At 37.3% G+C, this 16,398-nt stretch overlaps 1 protein-coding gene across 1 annotated transcript; it reads left to right on the top strand.

The window, feature by feature from the left end:
* The first annotated feature begins 7,727 nt into the window (after positions 1-7,727).
* On the top strand, positions 7,728-11,324 carry LOC122058758 (BTB/POZ domain-containing protein At3g05675). Its single transcript, XM_042621430.1, has 3 exons — positions 7,728-7,914; positions 9,210-9,270; positions 9,830-11,324. The coding sequence occupies exons 2-3, from the start codon at positions 9,256-9,258 to the stop codon at positions 11,147-11,149; spliced, it is 1,335 nt and encodes a 444-aa protein (XP_042477364.1). The 5' UTR covers positions 7,728-7,914; positions 9,210-9,255; the 3' UTR covers positions 11,150-11,324.
* Positions 11,325-16,398: the final 5,074 nt, after the last annotated feature.

The following is a 16,398-nucleotide window of genomic DNA, read 5'->3' as shown; positions in this document are numbered from 1 at the left end:
GATTCATTCCCTCACGCGTATGGAAGAGAATATGTGAGCCTCAACTTGTTTCATATTTTTGGAGATATCCTTTTTAGGCGATATCGAGGTGGGGTCTGGTTTTGATTTCTGAATTCTGATTGACATGCTTCCCTAACCATTGGACATTGTGGTGTAACTTTGGGTGGGAGTAGAATGTGTGTAGTTTTGAGGTCTACTTTTCTTATTTTCTTGGGGATTAGTGTTTTTCATTATTTCCTGTGAAAGTTGAATGGTTCTTATTTAATTACTGGATGATCTGATCCATATAGTTATGGGATCAGTATGGATCCACGGGATTGGATTTTGACTTGGATATTGTTAAGTTTGTCTCAAATTCTTGACCCGTTTTGAAGATTGACCCGTTCCAACATATTTTGGTGATGACCCAAATGGAAAGTTTTATAAGATCTGTGATGGAAGCAGAGGGGTTGGACCTGATCGATTGCAACCCGATGGATCAAACCATGACTTGAAGGAGTATATAATATACTATCATCTTGTTGAGCAAGTCATTGCAATTTGGGGGTTTTTGGGCTAGAGTTTCAGGATAAGCTTTCTTGCCACTGTTTTGGGTGTAATCTCTCTTCTACATATAGTGAAACATCTTCTTCTTCACCTGAGGACGTAGTGACAACATCGGTGTGTGACCCATTAAATCTCTGTGTTGTGCGGATTTGGTTTTGTTTATTTTCGTATTTGTTGGTGTTTGCTACAACAAACACTCATTGTTAAAAAAGAAAATCAGAGTGTAGGATTGCATATCTATGAAAGTGAAGAAAGAACCTTATAAAAGAGAGATGGCTTGATAATGTGGGTTTAATTGTTTAAAACTTCTAATAGATTGAACTCAAAAACTAAGGATTACTTTTGTTTGGCTGACCAAAATGGGTGGAAAAAGAGAAGTTTTAATGCACTGATTGCAGCCTCTACTGGTAAAGCAGGCACCAAGTTTGTGATCTAGGGATTAACTACTGTCACACGTATTCTCCTTCCTCTTTTCCTATCATCCTCCCTCCCCTCTTGTGTGTGTGAGTAAAGTCCCCTTGGGCAATTCTATAGGATTTAAAAAAAAAAAAAAAAAAAAAAAAAAAGAAGAAAAAGAAAAAGAAAAAGAAAAAGAAAAAGAAATGAAAAGAAGAGAGAGTTAAAGAATAGAAAAGTGAAGGAAAGGAAAACACAGTAAACAATGAATTTTCATAATTTTAATTCTAATATATAATAACGTATTGGGCCTACATGTAATAATATCATTCCCTTCCCTTCTAGGCTTACCAAAACTGTGGGTTTTAGAGGTGGAGTGTGATAAATGGTTTGCCACATAGGAAAACACGTTTCCTTAATTGATGGATGGTTATTGCTTAATTTCCCATATGAGACAATTATTCATTAAACATTTGTCTTTTTTATAATTTTATGGATAAAAATTACAATTATTTCACCTTTTTCATCCTAGCATCACTATTTTCCACCAAACAAACAAGGCCTAAAGGATTTTACCTAAATGACTTTAGAAGTTGGGATGGGCCTCTAAGCTCGGATCGGGCTCTTCCACAATGACTACATCCTTTAATGATCATTTGAGTGTGGACTAAGTTCTCGTACGTCTGATTCACATAAATGGTATTCACCATCAGGTTTTTCTTGGATGGATTCCATTTTGTAGATTAGTCCCGTTTGAGAATGATTCTCGTATGAGAACCTAATTCACTCTTCGACAATCTAAAAAAGACTAATTGATCACACATTCCAACACTTGCCAACATCTGAAGATGGGTGTCCCAACCCTCCCTGCCCCTCTAAGCTATAGGATAGGATTTTTTCCTTCCAAGCTCATGGGTTGTACTTGTACCTGGGATACTATCCATTCATAAAGAATAGATTCTACTATGAGTCTTTAAGCTTTGCCCCTAGGTCAGGTAGTTGTGTGGTTAGTGGTAGCATGTAATGGGAAATGGGTAGTTCTGGCGAGGTAATGGACAGCTATAATTAGAATATCCTGAACCTTGGCCAGTAGGCATGGCCGGTCTGTCATGGACATAGAGAGACAGAGAGAGAGAGAGAGAGAGAGAGAGAGGATTTGTTTTGGTTGCATCAGAGGAAGCAGGGAGCAGAAGTAAGGTGTAAGGACAAAAAGACATCCCTTCCCCCCCCCCCCCTTTCTCTCTCTCTCATCATGTAATCAAGTTATCAAAGTAGTGGTGAAGGTGAGGAAGGATAGAGTCAGTGACATCGCAGCCAGGCGGACATGGTGAAGGTGAGAAAGGATAGAGTCGGTGAAAGTGCAGGCAGACATGCATCACGAGGGTCTTGTTTGGGTTCTCGTCTGTATCCTCCTGCAGAGCAAAGCAAGGTCTTTATCCCAGTGCTCGCCGGTTCACATGTTCTTAACAAATAACAGCACCTCCAGCAAGTACTCTATCTCTCCCACCGCATTCTCAAACTTATTCCTATCTCGTTTTTTTCCCCCACTTTTGGAGGCTTTCTGCTTAGCTATATCGCATTAGAGTAAAGTCGGGTAAGTTCGAGGGGTCTCTCATGTTTAGGTTAAAAAAAATAATAATAATAAATAAATTGAGATTTTCCGTTAACCCAAAAAAAAAAAAATTAAATAAATCAAATAAAATCAAATCAATTCGCACATTATAGTATGAGAATACCGTCATTATCCCAAAATTACTTAGACCAGTCACTCACCCTTGTATTCTAAGATCATCTCATTGTTTTCTAAAACATACATAGGTTGAGGAGGTTGGTTCATTGACATCCCTTGTTAGTTTCCCATGCTGATGTTATTCTTTAACACTAGTTTGTTGATCATTTGATTAATGATAACAACTAACCACTCACAAAAAATTAAGGGTTTTCAAGGAAGTCAATTAGCAAAACCCACTTTGGTTAAAACCCATTGGGTATAAAGAGGTATATAGCTAGGTAAAGAATAAGATTCATTATTCTCTGATGAGGGTTGGGAATATCCATAGCAGACACCACTGTTCTGTTTCAAACATGACCTGTCCACTTCTCAAATCTATGTTGCCTTGCTCACACCCATAAAAGCTACTTGGGAGACCTTGGAGCTCTGCCCTTTCTGTAAACTACTTGAATTCTTGGAAGTAGAAGCCAGTTCCAAAGCTACTTGCTTTTGTTTTTGCAATATTAGGTATATAGAGGAGGGGGGGGGGGGTTCCTTTTTTCCTTTTGTCTTCTAATATTTTTGATAATTCTTCATTTTATATTTTTTATTTTTGTCAAAAGTGAAAAGTACTTCACCCAATCCCTTTGTCTGCTTCTCCTTGACATGTCTCCTTTTTTTCTTTTCTATCCAATGCTTCTTGTCTTATTGTTGAGGTTATTTTTGCTTCCTTCTTCTCGTCCAAGGAACCAGGATTCACATGTTGTCTTTCTTCAGCAACAGACAATTGTGGATTACCTATATAAAACCAAAAATAGAAGGTAAGGATTTCAATCAAATCTTCCATTTTCTTACAGAGAAATGATCATATATGCCAATTGGGAAGAGCTATAGTTCCTTGTTCAATCACTAACTAGCTAATATAATCTCAGCCAAAAGACCTTAATTTACTGTTGTGCACACAAATCTATATAATTAATGCAATATTTGAAGATTATAGATCTCCTCCCAAACCTTGTCTATGGATTACACTGGAGGCTTTTTACCAAAAAAAAAAAATAGAGGCTTCTGAAAGAAAAAAAGAAAGAGTGTACTAGAGGAAATAATATCACTGAAATGAAGAAAAAAAAAATTGCACATGATAATTTTGGTAGATATGGTGTTGGAATAGACAACCTCCAGTATTTGTCTTACCTTTTTCATGTGTATGTTCAATCTAATTACACGTGAGGGGAGTATTGATAATAGTTCCGGATAGATTTGTTTCTAATTGTTTCCAACAAATGATTAATTTTTTTTTTTTGTAAACATAATTCTATTCATGAAAGTGAGCAAAGCTCGTAGTTGTCGAATTACAAGATTCCATCAACCATGGAGTGAAATTTGGCCAGATCGTCCAGCTCGTAACAGATAAGGCCTTTCTTGCTAAAGAACCTGCTATAGAATTACACCCGATAGGAACAAATTGGAAATTACAATCCAAAAAATAAGAAGAAATGTGGGAGATATCCTTGATCTTTTTTTTTTGGGTAGAAGGAGATATCTTCAGTCACTGGTTAAAAGAGGTTTTTTTGGACAGGTTAGTAGTTTTATAAGTGATGGTTCAACCTGCCACTAATGGTTCAGTACTGGAATGATACGATAAGAGTGCTAAATATATGCAAATAATGGAAGCCACTCTCACCCACCGCCCTTACAGACCACCCCACCCATTACCCTACTCCCCAACTGCCTCACCTGCCTTGCAACTCCCATGTTGACCATAGGTTCCTTGCCTCATGCTTTGGGAATGATAAAGCCTTGGTTCATGATAACTTTGGGATAAATAGCATGTCTTTGAATGTGAAAGGTCTATGCAATCTCATATACATATTGGTGTAAAAGAGAGTATTTGGTACAAGCAAAAGTTAATGAAGTCTCAAGTTCAACTGGAAAGCTTCACCAAGATCTAGTTTTAGTGTAATATTAAAAAATACATTTGGGTTTGTAATGAGCCGTAGAAAAATTACAAAATAGTTGGAAGGGATTTGATTGCTACCTCAGAAAGGGAGAAATTCAAGTTCTTATGAAGGCTTAGGTAGTGGATGTTGGGAAGTTGTTTGAACCACTCTTAAGACTCTTTTGTCTCTCCTTTACTTATTTCTCCTACTCTTCTTAAATGTTTTTTGCAATTTTTTTTGAGTTTTTTTGGACTTATAATCCTATTAAGTGGTATTAGAGCCTCGTTCTATCCCTATTCCAAAGGATCTAATAAATCTAAAGAGCAAGATGACCTTCAAAACTTGTTTTGGTTAGAGCGAATCTTTTTCAACCATCCATCCTCTTACATCCAATGGTAAAAATTTCAACTACTAGAAGACACGGAAAATGGTGTTCTTCTAATCTCTTGACTACGGCTGTTAGGATATAATTGAAATTGGTCATACAATAACTCCCAAAACTGTTGAAGGGGCAATCGTGCTGAAGGCAAAGTTGAAATGAACCGTTGATGAGACGAAGGCCACCACATTAAACTTGAATCCACTCAAGACTCATTTGTGTGCTCTAAGCCCCAAAGATTTCAATAAGGTTTCTTATCATAAAACCACGAAAGAGGTGTAGAAAGTAGCAGTGAGTTAGCACATGAAGGTTGAGTTGAATTGTATATAAATACTATATGAGAAAAAAAATAGATATCTGGTCGCATGCTCCTATGTCCAGACATAGGCGGTGGCAAAGAGACTACTTTGCCCTTGGTTGGATGCCTATGCACCTCTTGTCGTTTGTCCCGCATTGTATATATTATATATTTTGATGTATTAGGAGCTTGATATTACATATCAATTAGGGCCCTTAGTCATTAAAAAGCCCAAGGTTCAGAGATATCTCTACAAGTAGTAGCACTATGTCATATAAAAGAGAGGGTTGAAATTTCAGGGGCAAAAAAAGAAGAAGCAAAGAACATAACCAAAACTCAAGATATTTTAGGGCCTTGAAGGATATATTATAAGTGATGATGGTAGAGTACTGGTACGGAATGAGGACATTATGAAGAGATGTGGTGATTATTTTTGCAACCTATTAAATGAAGAGGCCCTGATTGATAGGATGGATCCGGAAGTAGAAGGGGATAGACATCACGCTAACCCTCTTCATGGACAACTACAACATGTTGGTGTGACTGAAGTTAAAGAGGCCCTACGAAAGATGAAAGCAGGTAAAATACCAGGCTTAGATGAGATCCCAATTGAAGTATGAAAGTGCCTAGGAGTACTAGGAGTATTATGGCTAACCAAGCTGTTTAACAAGATTCTGAGTACCAAGAAAATGCTAGATCATTGGAGGAGAAGTAATTTGGTTCCTATTTATAAAAACAAAGGCGATATCTAGAACTACAATAACTATAGAGGCATAAAACTAATGAGTCACACCATGAAACTATGGGAAAAGATTATTGAGGGTCACCTCAAAGAAGAAACTACTGTGACAAAAAATAAATTTGGTTTTTTGCCAAGTAGGTCCACAACATAAGCTATTTACCTCCTAAGAAGACTTATAGAAGCATATAGAGCTCACAAAAAAGACCTCCATATGATCTTTATTGACCTTGAGAAAGCTTGTGACAGAGTCCCTAGTGATCTTATTTGGCATGTCTTAGGGAAGGTGAGAGGTTCTTTAAATTATGTGGATATAATTAAGGACATGCATGAGGGAGTCCTTTAAGGACATGTATGAGAGAGTGGTGACAAGTGTCAAAACTACAGAAGGTCAAAGTAACGGGTTTCCAATTACAATTGGGTTACACTAAGGATCAGCTTTGCGCCCGTATGTGTTTGTTCTCATCATGGATGATTTAACCAGGCACATCCAAGACTAGGTCCCGTGGGGTATGCTATTTGCTGATGATATTATTTTAATAGATGAGATTGTGGAAAGAATTAATACTAAATTGGAGCTATGGATATTAAGCTTAGAATCAAGAGGTTTTAGGATAAGCAAAACAAAGACAGAGTATATGATGTGCCCATTTTGCCAGACTATGAGACGTGACGAAGTGGCAAAACTTGAGGAGTGAGAACTACCACAAAATGACTATTTTAAATATCTGGGGTCAATCATTAGTAAAAAGGGTAATATAGAAAATGATGTCTCCCACAGAATTAAAATGGGATGGATGAAATGAAGAAGTGCTTCGGGAGTGTTATGTGATAAACGCATGCCTATTAAACTCAAAGGAAAACTCTACAGGACAGTAATATGACTAGCAATGATGTATAGGGTGGAGTGTTGGGCAATCAAGAAGAATAATTTGAATAAATTGGGTATAGCAGAGATAAGGATGTTGAGAGGGATGTGCGGAAAGACCTAGAGAGACAAAGTAAGGAATGATTGTATTAGAAAAGAGTTAGGGGTGGTTCTAATCCAGGACAAGCTTCGCGAGAGCTGATTGAGGTGGTATGGCCATATTCAACGGAGACCTATGGATGCCCCAATAAAGAAGTGTTACTAGTTTCAATTACATGGAACTAGAGGGAAAGACAGACCTAAAATGACCATTGACGAAGTGGTAAGAAAAGATATGCAGTTGGTAGGGATCGATTATAGTATGACCGCAGATAAAGGTAAGTGGGGGACAAGGACCCATGTAGCCGACCCCCTATAGGGGATGTTCCAAGGATGCTGCTTTGACTACTACTTTAACTTCTTCTTTTTACCTCCTTTTATCTATTTTTTTTTATATTTCTTTTTAGAACGTCTATTCTTATGCTTACATGCATCTTATACCTTATCGAATCTATGTAGCCGACCCTATCAAGTTGGGATAAGGTTATGATTGTTGTTGTTATCGAAGGATATGTTATAAGGAGGCTGTGATTTAAGTTATGGAATAGTTGAGAAAGGACTATCTGAAAGCCAGGCCCAAAGCCTGAACTCGCCTATGCAGTGTAACAGTGGGCAGCAGTGACTAGGTAGTTAGGCCCAAAGGCCGGGCATGGCATGAGACCTTTATCTAGTTGGTAAGGCCCGGCCCATGCCTGGTAAATTGCCACATCTAGGTCCACTCCATTATCCATACCTTCCTTTTTCGGTTAATTGACTCCAAAATAGTATGATTCAATCTGGCTCAGTGATCCCAATTCCCCACTCCTCCTCAGTACTCACTCGCTTGCTCTCTCAATCCTGTGGCAGGTTAGATTTGACAGAGAGAGAGAGAGAGAGAGAGAGACCTAGAATGAAGGATGATGGAATCGGAATTTACAGAACAAAAACGGAGCCGGATGGTAATGAATGCCCTCTTTGTTTCTCGGTTCTTACTTTATTTCCGCTTTCTCTTGAATCGTGACGTGTGTGCTTTCTGAGATAATTCTTATGTTTTGGTCTGCTGCTCTCTACTAGAACCGATAACTCTATCCTGAAATAGCAAACAATTGTGTTACAGTTTACAAGTACATGGTTTGTTTTGTCTAAGCTACACACCCTGCTAATTCTTTTGTCTGCTGCACAATTCGGGATCTTTATTCAATTGAGTTCTCGCCTTGTTCTATGTTTTTGGGTTTTGTTTAATTTCTTCTTTGTAAAAGGAATTGGAATCTGAAAGTCCTAATGAAACTGAAGAACCTCCTCAACCCCCGTTTCTCCCTAAGAGAAGAAAAAGTGAGAGTTAACTTCAGCTAAGGGTAACTTGAGCTAGTAACGACTGCTAAAAATAGACTTAGTAAATTTTGGATTTGGGTATTGAGTAAGTGATAATGGGGACTGAACTGCTTGTGAAAAAAAAAAAAAAAAATCCCTGTTTAATTTGTAAGAAAATGAATCCGTATGAGTAGGAGAAAATACTGTAAAAGAAGAAGGAGAACAAGAAGAAGACAACTTGGGCTCCATGAAACTTCTAAAGTAATGAATATAATAATGTGATTCCATTCTTTTGTATGGTCATATTCATGTAATCTTCCTTTTCATTCACCTCTCTGCATAGCCCAAATCCTTTCGTCTTAATTTCTGTTTAGATGAGCTGTTATATTTCACTTTTCTTGTCTTTGGTGCTCAATGTTGTGGACTTGCCCTGTCCCTTTCATTCACCTCTTATCTGTTAATGTCCCGTTCTGGGCCAAATCTTGTCCAGTACCTTGTGTTCTTCAATTTTTATGAACTATTAAAGTTATTTGCATTAAAGTTATTTGTTCTTTAGTGTTTGATGTCATCCCATTTACTGTGGAACCCCTATGTGCCGTGATTTTTCGTATCTTTCCTCATCCTGTGAAGTAGCATAACCTTCTTTATCACTTAATTAGGAATTTCAATGTGTCATGCTGATATTTTAATTAAAATAAAAAAATTTACTCTTATATTTATAGGGCAAGTCGGTCACAGTCAAATGCATGAACCTGCTATTAGGTTTCATGTTGCATCAATGAACTCATCAATTCTAGCAATTTCTACACCCTTTTGTCTGTGTAGCATGTCTCTATTTGGACTTAAAAGATACATCTTCCAACCATTCTATATTTCATTAAAATAATCTGTCTTGCAAGTCAATGTTCATAGTCAGGTTGTAAGAGCCTCATTTATTTTACAGGTGCTATGATGAATAAAAGATCTTAATATTGGTGCTCACGGATTTGATGGAGACCTCTCCTGTGAGTTTCTCTTTCATTCATTCACTTCTCTTCTGTGTACTATATCCTAGTGTTGGCCAGAATTTATGGAGCAAATATGAGCCTAAGTTCTTCTGATTGAGCAACCAAAATGAAAGGGAAGGAAAGAACATAAGGTTCATCTTTGAGGTCCCTGAGTGGTTTTTGAGAAATCCATGTGCTTGCATGTGGTTCCTAGTTGTTACCTGCTTTCAATGACATTGAACGAACTTTTACCAAAAAAAAAAAAAAAAGGGACATTGAAAGAACTCTTATTCTTTTTCAACTGAGTGAAAATTGTGGAATCTTTTCCAACTGAGTGAAAATTGTGGAACATAGTTAATTTTGATGTGCAAGTGCTATATTAGATAAGTAAGAGGAAAGGAAGATTATTGGAAAAAATCTCTAAGATCTTCATCTGAGACTTCTACCTTTTCTTCTTTTCTCTTTTAGGGATTTTATCTCTTGTGCCCAAGTTAATTGTATGATAACCACCTCACAATGATACCTCAAGCACATATTGTTCTCATTGTTTTACCCTACCCCACTCCCCACTTATTAGGATAAAGATACAAGGATTCCTAGCAAGATTGGTGACCGAGCAACAAGTGATGTAGTTGTGAGGATACGTACTGACCAAGCTAGAGACGAGTGGTTCTACTGCCATTCTCATATTCTAACTGAGAATTGCAAGTACTTTTCAGAACGCCTCTCTGAAAATTGGCCCACATGCCAGATCCTAGATTCCCGCAACTGTGTTGAGGTGTACTGCCAAGAATCCGAGTTCAACCATCATGTCACATTCTTGCGGTTCTTGTATGTTGTTCAGGATGACCCAGAAACTGATAACTTGCATGGTGTTAGAAATGCCATTGGAATTCTTCAAGTGGCTTTTGAACTTGGTTGCCAGCGGTTGGTTTTTGCTTGTGTTGGATACCTCGAGGCAGTACCCTGGGAGGAGGCCGAGGAGGAGGAGATTCTAAGGATAATACCACGGTTGGGATCACAAGCTGAATCCATTCTTGCCCGTCTTCAACCTGTTGATCCTGTAGCCATCAGAAGAATTTTTATTTCATCTCTCAGTTTTGCCACATCATCACCTCCTGAATCCATGAATGATCTCAAATGCTCAGCCCAAGAGCAGCTTGAGTATATGATCACTGAGGATGATGATGCTCCTCTGGTGGCAGCTGACGATGAGATAAAATCTGTGGTAATAGAATGCATTAGGAGTTTGTTGACCAGATTTTATGGTCTTTTGGAATCATATTTATGCGGGCGTGAAGAATGGATTCTTCAGGCAGGAAAGATACAAACACTACGATCATATTTATCAGATTTGTCATGGGCTAGTCAGATTTTGGTTAAGTTGGAAACAATGAAGGAATTTGTTCACAGTTGGGTGGAGGCGTCTGAGAAGATTGTAAAAGTTGTAGAGAATGCAAGGCCAGATGCTGACATGCTTGAGACCAAATTGAAGGTTATTGAGGTGGTAGCTAAGGTTTTAGAGGCAATTGGATATGGTACTGTGATACTTCCAACATCAAAGAGGCTTCACATGGTGAAACTGTGGCTTCCTTTTGTGAGGAGAACAAAGCCTTTGGTTGATTCTGTTGTAAAAAATGGCGATGATGTGCCACCGTTTGCTATTGATGGTGAGCTGTGGCAAAGTTTAGAATCAGCGATTGTTTCGATCGTGCTTGCTTTGCCATCTGGGGACCAGGCAGAGATTCTGACCGACTGGCTAGGGACAGAACATGTTCAGTACCCAGATCTGACTGAGGCTTTTGAAGTGTGGTGTTACAGGTCCAAAGTTGCAAAGAGAAGACTGGCATTATTAGGAAGCACATGTGGTATTTCTGGCTCCATGACCCTGTCATGATATGTTTTCCCTTCCAAAGTTTTCCTTGAGGTGCATTTTAGTATGCCAGTTTTGTGAGAGTGGAAGGGCTTGTTCCTGCTGATCATTTTCTGTGGACTCATAGTCAAGTGTAAATTTTGTGACACAATAGGTGGTTCAATGGTATAAATTGAATGAAACATGTTAAATTCTGTCAGGATGATTTCCAACCTTTTGCTACGCAATCAACCAAACTTAAATTAACTACAGGCTCATGAGTTTTTTTCACATATTTTCTGTTTTTACTCTTCAAAAATAGGAAAATCTTTTGCAATTTAAAGTTGACCTTCCCAACTCCTCCCCTCCCCAACAACAACAACAACCACAACAATAACAACCACAGAAGAAAAAGTACTTAATGAAAAAGTGAGATGAGACCCTTTTGAAAATGTGAAGAAAACTCAAGATGAAGGTGATTCTAATCATTGGATAAAAGTGTCCATTTTTTAAACACTGTGGTTCCAATGTCTTCCTGCTCACATCTTCCCCAGCCAAATCCTGCCCTTGCTATACGGACAGTCCTCAGTTCTTCGTTCAATGATTCTTTCTTTCTCGGAAAATTTCTGTTTTCCTTTTGGGTATTCGACTGCAGATCTTGAGTGGTGAGAGCAAGAGAATTCAGTCTTGGTTTGATCATTGAGAGGTATGAGTTCTCTGCTTACTCTCTCCCCCTTCTCTAAAACCACTGTTGAAGGAAATCTCATTCCTTTGTACTTCAACAAGTAGGACTTTTAAACAGTAGGGAATTTTTCTCCCTTTTGATTTAGCATATTATCCATCTAAATATAGTGTTTATTTCCCCCCAAAAGAGATGCGATATTACTCTGCTAAATCTGATGATTGTTTTAGTAGTAGTCAGGGAAAATTGAAAATTGTGCTCTGACATAATTCTATAATTGGATGTATGAATGATTAGGGATGGGGCATTGAATTGGTAGTGCTTTTTTTCCTTTTCAGTATTTATATTTTGGAAATGAGTGGTGGATTTCTTTTGAACCATTGGTAGACACTTTGATAGAGCCTCATCCTTTGCGAAGGTACATTAATGCTCCCATAATTTGTTTCAGGCCTGCTTGAATTTGTGCACATCATTAACCCTATTGCACATGATCTATAATTTGGTCCAGAGCAGAAGAATACTGTTGTGAGATCATCTTTTTCATTGAAATTGAGATAATCTATTGCAGACCTAGCCATATTTAGAGGAAAATCTGCTGAACCAATCATTAAGAACAAGAACCTTGTCCAATACATTTTTGTTTACTTGGGTAGTTAGATCTATGAAAAATATACATTTTCATTTAGTCTGTTAGGAATGAACTTAAAATAAGAGGTCAGTATATAGCCTTTTCTTTACACCCCGCCAACCCCCCCACGACCCTCCCCACCCCCCAAAAAAAAAAAAAAAAAAAAAAAAAAAATAAAAGAAAAGAATTATATAACCTTTAAGAAAAAAAAACAGCTATTGTTGTCTTTGATATTGCCTCTACCCCTTCTCCCCTTTAGGCTGCATTTGTGTTGCCAAAAATATTTCAGTGAAAAATTATCAGCTATAAGTTCTATTTTATATTTTTCTTCCATATGATTTTTTTTTTTTTTGGGTTGGAAATAACTATAAGCACTTTTGAACATTTTGATGAGGAAAATAATCCAGTCATATGATGGGGGTGCAGTCCTCCTGTGGGTTACCAAGAGTACCAATAATCAAGACACCATCACTATTTTGGTAAAACAACATTGTGAATTTAAAGTTGATGTTGTTTTACAACTTTTGATATTGCATATTTGTAAAAAATTTCCATCTTTCTAATCTTATACAATCTTGAATTGGTTTTCAATAAATCCCTTAAAATATTTTACGAAAAAACAAATCCCTTTTTCTACTTCTGAATTTTGATCATTTTTGCATTATATTATATCCTTTTTTTTTTTTTTTTTTTTTTTATCTCTAGTTTTATCTTGCTGTGGGAAGATCTTTTTTTTTTTTTTTTTTTTTTTTTAATATAACCCAACCCCCCTAGTGTGCACACTAACTACACAAATTACAGAGGCCTGGGGACACCCTAGTAAGTAGGAGTGATCTACTTCCTATTGAAGGAGCTAAAAGAGCTTGAGGCAGGCCTCAAATGGACTGTAGGAGAAGTTGTGAGAAATGACATACATAGTTTAGGTCTTGTTCCAAGTATGACCTCAGATAGAGCCTATTGGAGGGCAATGATCCATGTAGCCGACCCCATTTAGCTGAGAGATTCTCATGACTTTCCGGGCTATGCCGCTTTCTTCTCATTTCTCATTTCTCATTTCTTCATCTCTTCATTCCCCCTTTTTTTTGGGCCTTTGTTTTCCCTCATTTGTTTTGCATGGATCCATGTAGCCAACCCTATGAAGTTGGAAAAGGATGGGTTTTTTGTGTTGTTTTAGACCACCTGATTATAGCATTGAATAAACCCAATGCAAGAGATTATTAGTTTTCATGACTGGTTCAAGAATATATAGCTCCCAGTGATCACTGATGAACCAAATATTGTTCTCCATATGACCCAGAACTATCCCAATCTTCATGATTTTCAATGTTTGGATTTGAAATGGTTCATTGTTATACCCAGTTGGGTTATTGTTGTCTATGCTAAATAATCCATGTTTTCTATTATTTGTTTCAACTTGTTTTTTCTTCTGAGTTATCTTAGATTGGATAAGCCCTTATTTGTTAAACCGGTTCAAGACATCACTAGTTCAGACTAGCCCTCTTTCCATTCCCCCTTTAGAATTTATCTGTAAGCTCTATTTTGTTTTAGGACAATACCACACACATCCAACCTTTCTTATGCTGGTCCATATTACTTTTGTTAAGATAACTCTCCATCTGGTGTAACTGATCTAGTCCAAATTTACCGAGATCTAATTTCCTTCAGATTTTTAAATAAGTCTAATCTTCATATTTCCTTGGTCTAGTGGCAACCCTTCACCAAGATGTCGTTCTATATCATTCACCATGAGTCAAGCGAATTCTTAAGATTGCTGGTTTTGTAAATTAGATTCTAGCCACCAATGACCCTCGAGGCCAGAAGAGCTACCCACCTTCTTCGTGGAAGAAAGAGCATAGTTCCACTTCTCTGGCCAGGAGAAGAGCTGGCCATGTCCTCCATTCATGGCTCTAAATCTCCTTGAAGTTTTGGTCAAAACTCTGAAATTTCCTAGTTTTGGTATGGACCGGGACAAAACCAGTGGTTGAAACCAAAATGTTACTGGTTTCTACTAGTTTCGGCTGGTTTTGACAAAATTTCCCAATTTTTGCATGGTTAAATATGGTCTGAGTATTGTTCACTGTTTATTCACTACTTTAGATCAATTTAAATCCTGTTTTGAAGCTCATACTTGTGCCTATTGATTTTTATCCTTATTCTAGGAGTTCAGTTTCCTAATCCTCCTAGGAAACCTCCTTGACTTGAAATCTGACCATTGGATTTTATGTCACTTTGGTTAAGTTGTTAACTCTGACAAATAGACCACTTGACCTGAAATTTGACTAGATCGGACTTGCTGACTATCTCTGATGTTTTACTTCTCATAATCCTGGTTTGTCCCTTTTCTCCTGTTTATTCTGGAATTTTCTGTTGGTTTCTTAATCCTTGCCTTCAGGTGTTCAAGAATCCACATTTACGCCCGCCTAGGTGTTTAGTATATGATTTATTTGTAATATAGCAATGATAAATTTAAATAATTATGCTTATATGCAACGCAGAAGCCATATCAATGCAATATCATATAATTATGCTAATAATGACCTAATAAGAAAAAACCAACATATAAAACAAAACAATAGGACATAATATAAGCATATTCAAAGCCTTATCCCAACTTAACGGGGTCAGCTGCATGGATCCTAGCAAAGCCAAGGAAAAAGAAAAGTAGGAATTAAGGAAACAAAATAGTGATAACACTAATGAAGTAGAAACATAGCTAAAAGGGGTCCACTACCTGGATCCTAGCCCTCCAATATGCTCTATTCATTAAATCAAAACCATAAACATAAATCAATTTAAATCATTCAGTGTCAACAAGGTGCATTTTGCCTTGGACCCAAGAAAGAACCTGGACGCCTAGGCGACGCCTTGACAACTATGAACTTGATAGATACATAGCAAGCCGATTCCTAAAAAAATTCAGGAGACTTGGCTACTCAAGTGAAAGGGAATAATATTGATGAGGGAACATTTTCCAAAGTCCAAACCTTCTGATGGGAAAACATCCCTTTTCGATGAGTCCTCTAGAAGTGGTGGAACTATGATTGTGGTAGCAGCAACAGAGATGGTGATTATGGGGAAATATATATATATATATATATAAAGACATAAAAAGGATAAAAGAATTGAAACAAATTGAGGCTATCCTTTGTAAGATTGAAGGAATTTCTGATCATTTATTAACATGGATAAACTTTAATTCTTTACCTTGGCGCACACTTACACCGAATACTTAAAACTGCATATTGAGAAATATAAGAACACAGGGTTTGCTTTGAGATAGTTAATGTCATTAGATAGGAATAAGATCTTTATATGGGAGGACATGATCAATGAGTTTGTCAGGCAATACTCCTAATACAAAATTTGAATTGATGAGAGATCTAGAATTGAGAAGGCAAGCGCCCAAAAGGACCACTGCCTTTGTGAAGTGGTGTAGTGCACAGCTCTGAATTTTTTCCCATGCAAAAGGTGTAAGTCACTGTGAAGACATGTGAAGACTAATGTCTTCCTTGAAGCTGGAAGCCAAGGATGCATTTATTCAAGGTACTCTCTCCAAGATCACCAGAAAAAAGAGCACAATCAGTGGACTTACATAAGAGCCTAATATATATATATATATATTTTTTTTTGGATGAATTAAGAGCCTAATATTAGTAACTCTTCAATCTAACAAGCTTGTTTGAAAAGAAAAAAATAAGAAAATTCACTGATCTTGGAATGCTATAAGCAAGGTCATGAAGAAGCTGCTCCAAGCTGATAATTTAAACCTAATAATATCCTAAGCCCATAGACAATCCATTTGTCTGTGACTTATAAAGTGAATGAATATCTTGAATACCATCACTGCTACGCAGATATTACAAATCACTGCTGCTACAACTTGCAACATGATATTTAAGATCTGATAGTTGAAGGAAAGCTCAATGTAAAAATAAATAAATAAATAGCCTTTTTTTTGGGGGGTGGGGTGGGGGGAGGGGAAGC

This window comes from Macadamia integrifolia, chromosome 13 (assembly GCF_013358625.1).
Source record: "Macadamia integrifolia cultivar HAES 741 chromosome 13, SCU_Mint_v3, whole genome shotgun sequence".
Taxonomy (NCBI): domain Eukaryota; kingdom Viridiplantae; phylum Streptophyta; class Magnoliopsida; order Proteales; family Proteaceae; genus Macadamia; species Macadamia integrifolia.
The sequence above is the reverse complement of the archived record's forward strand: the minus strand, read 5'-3'. Positions and strand labels throughout refer to the sequence as shown.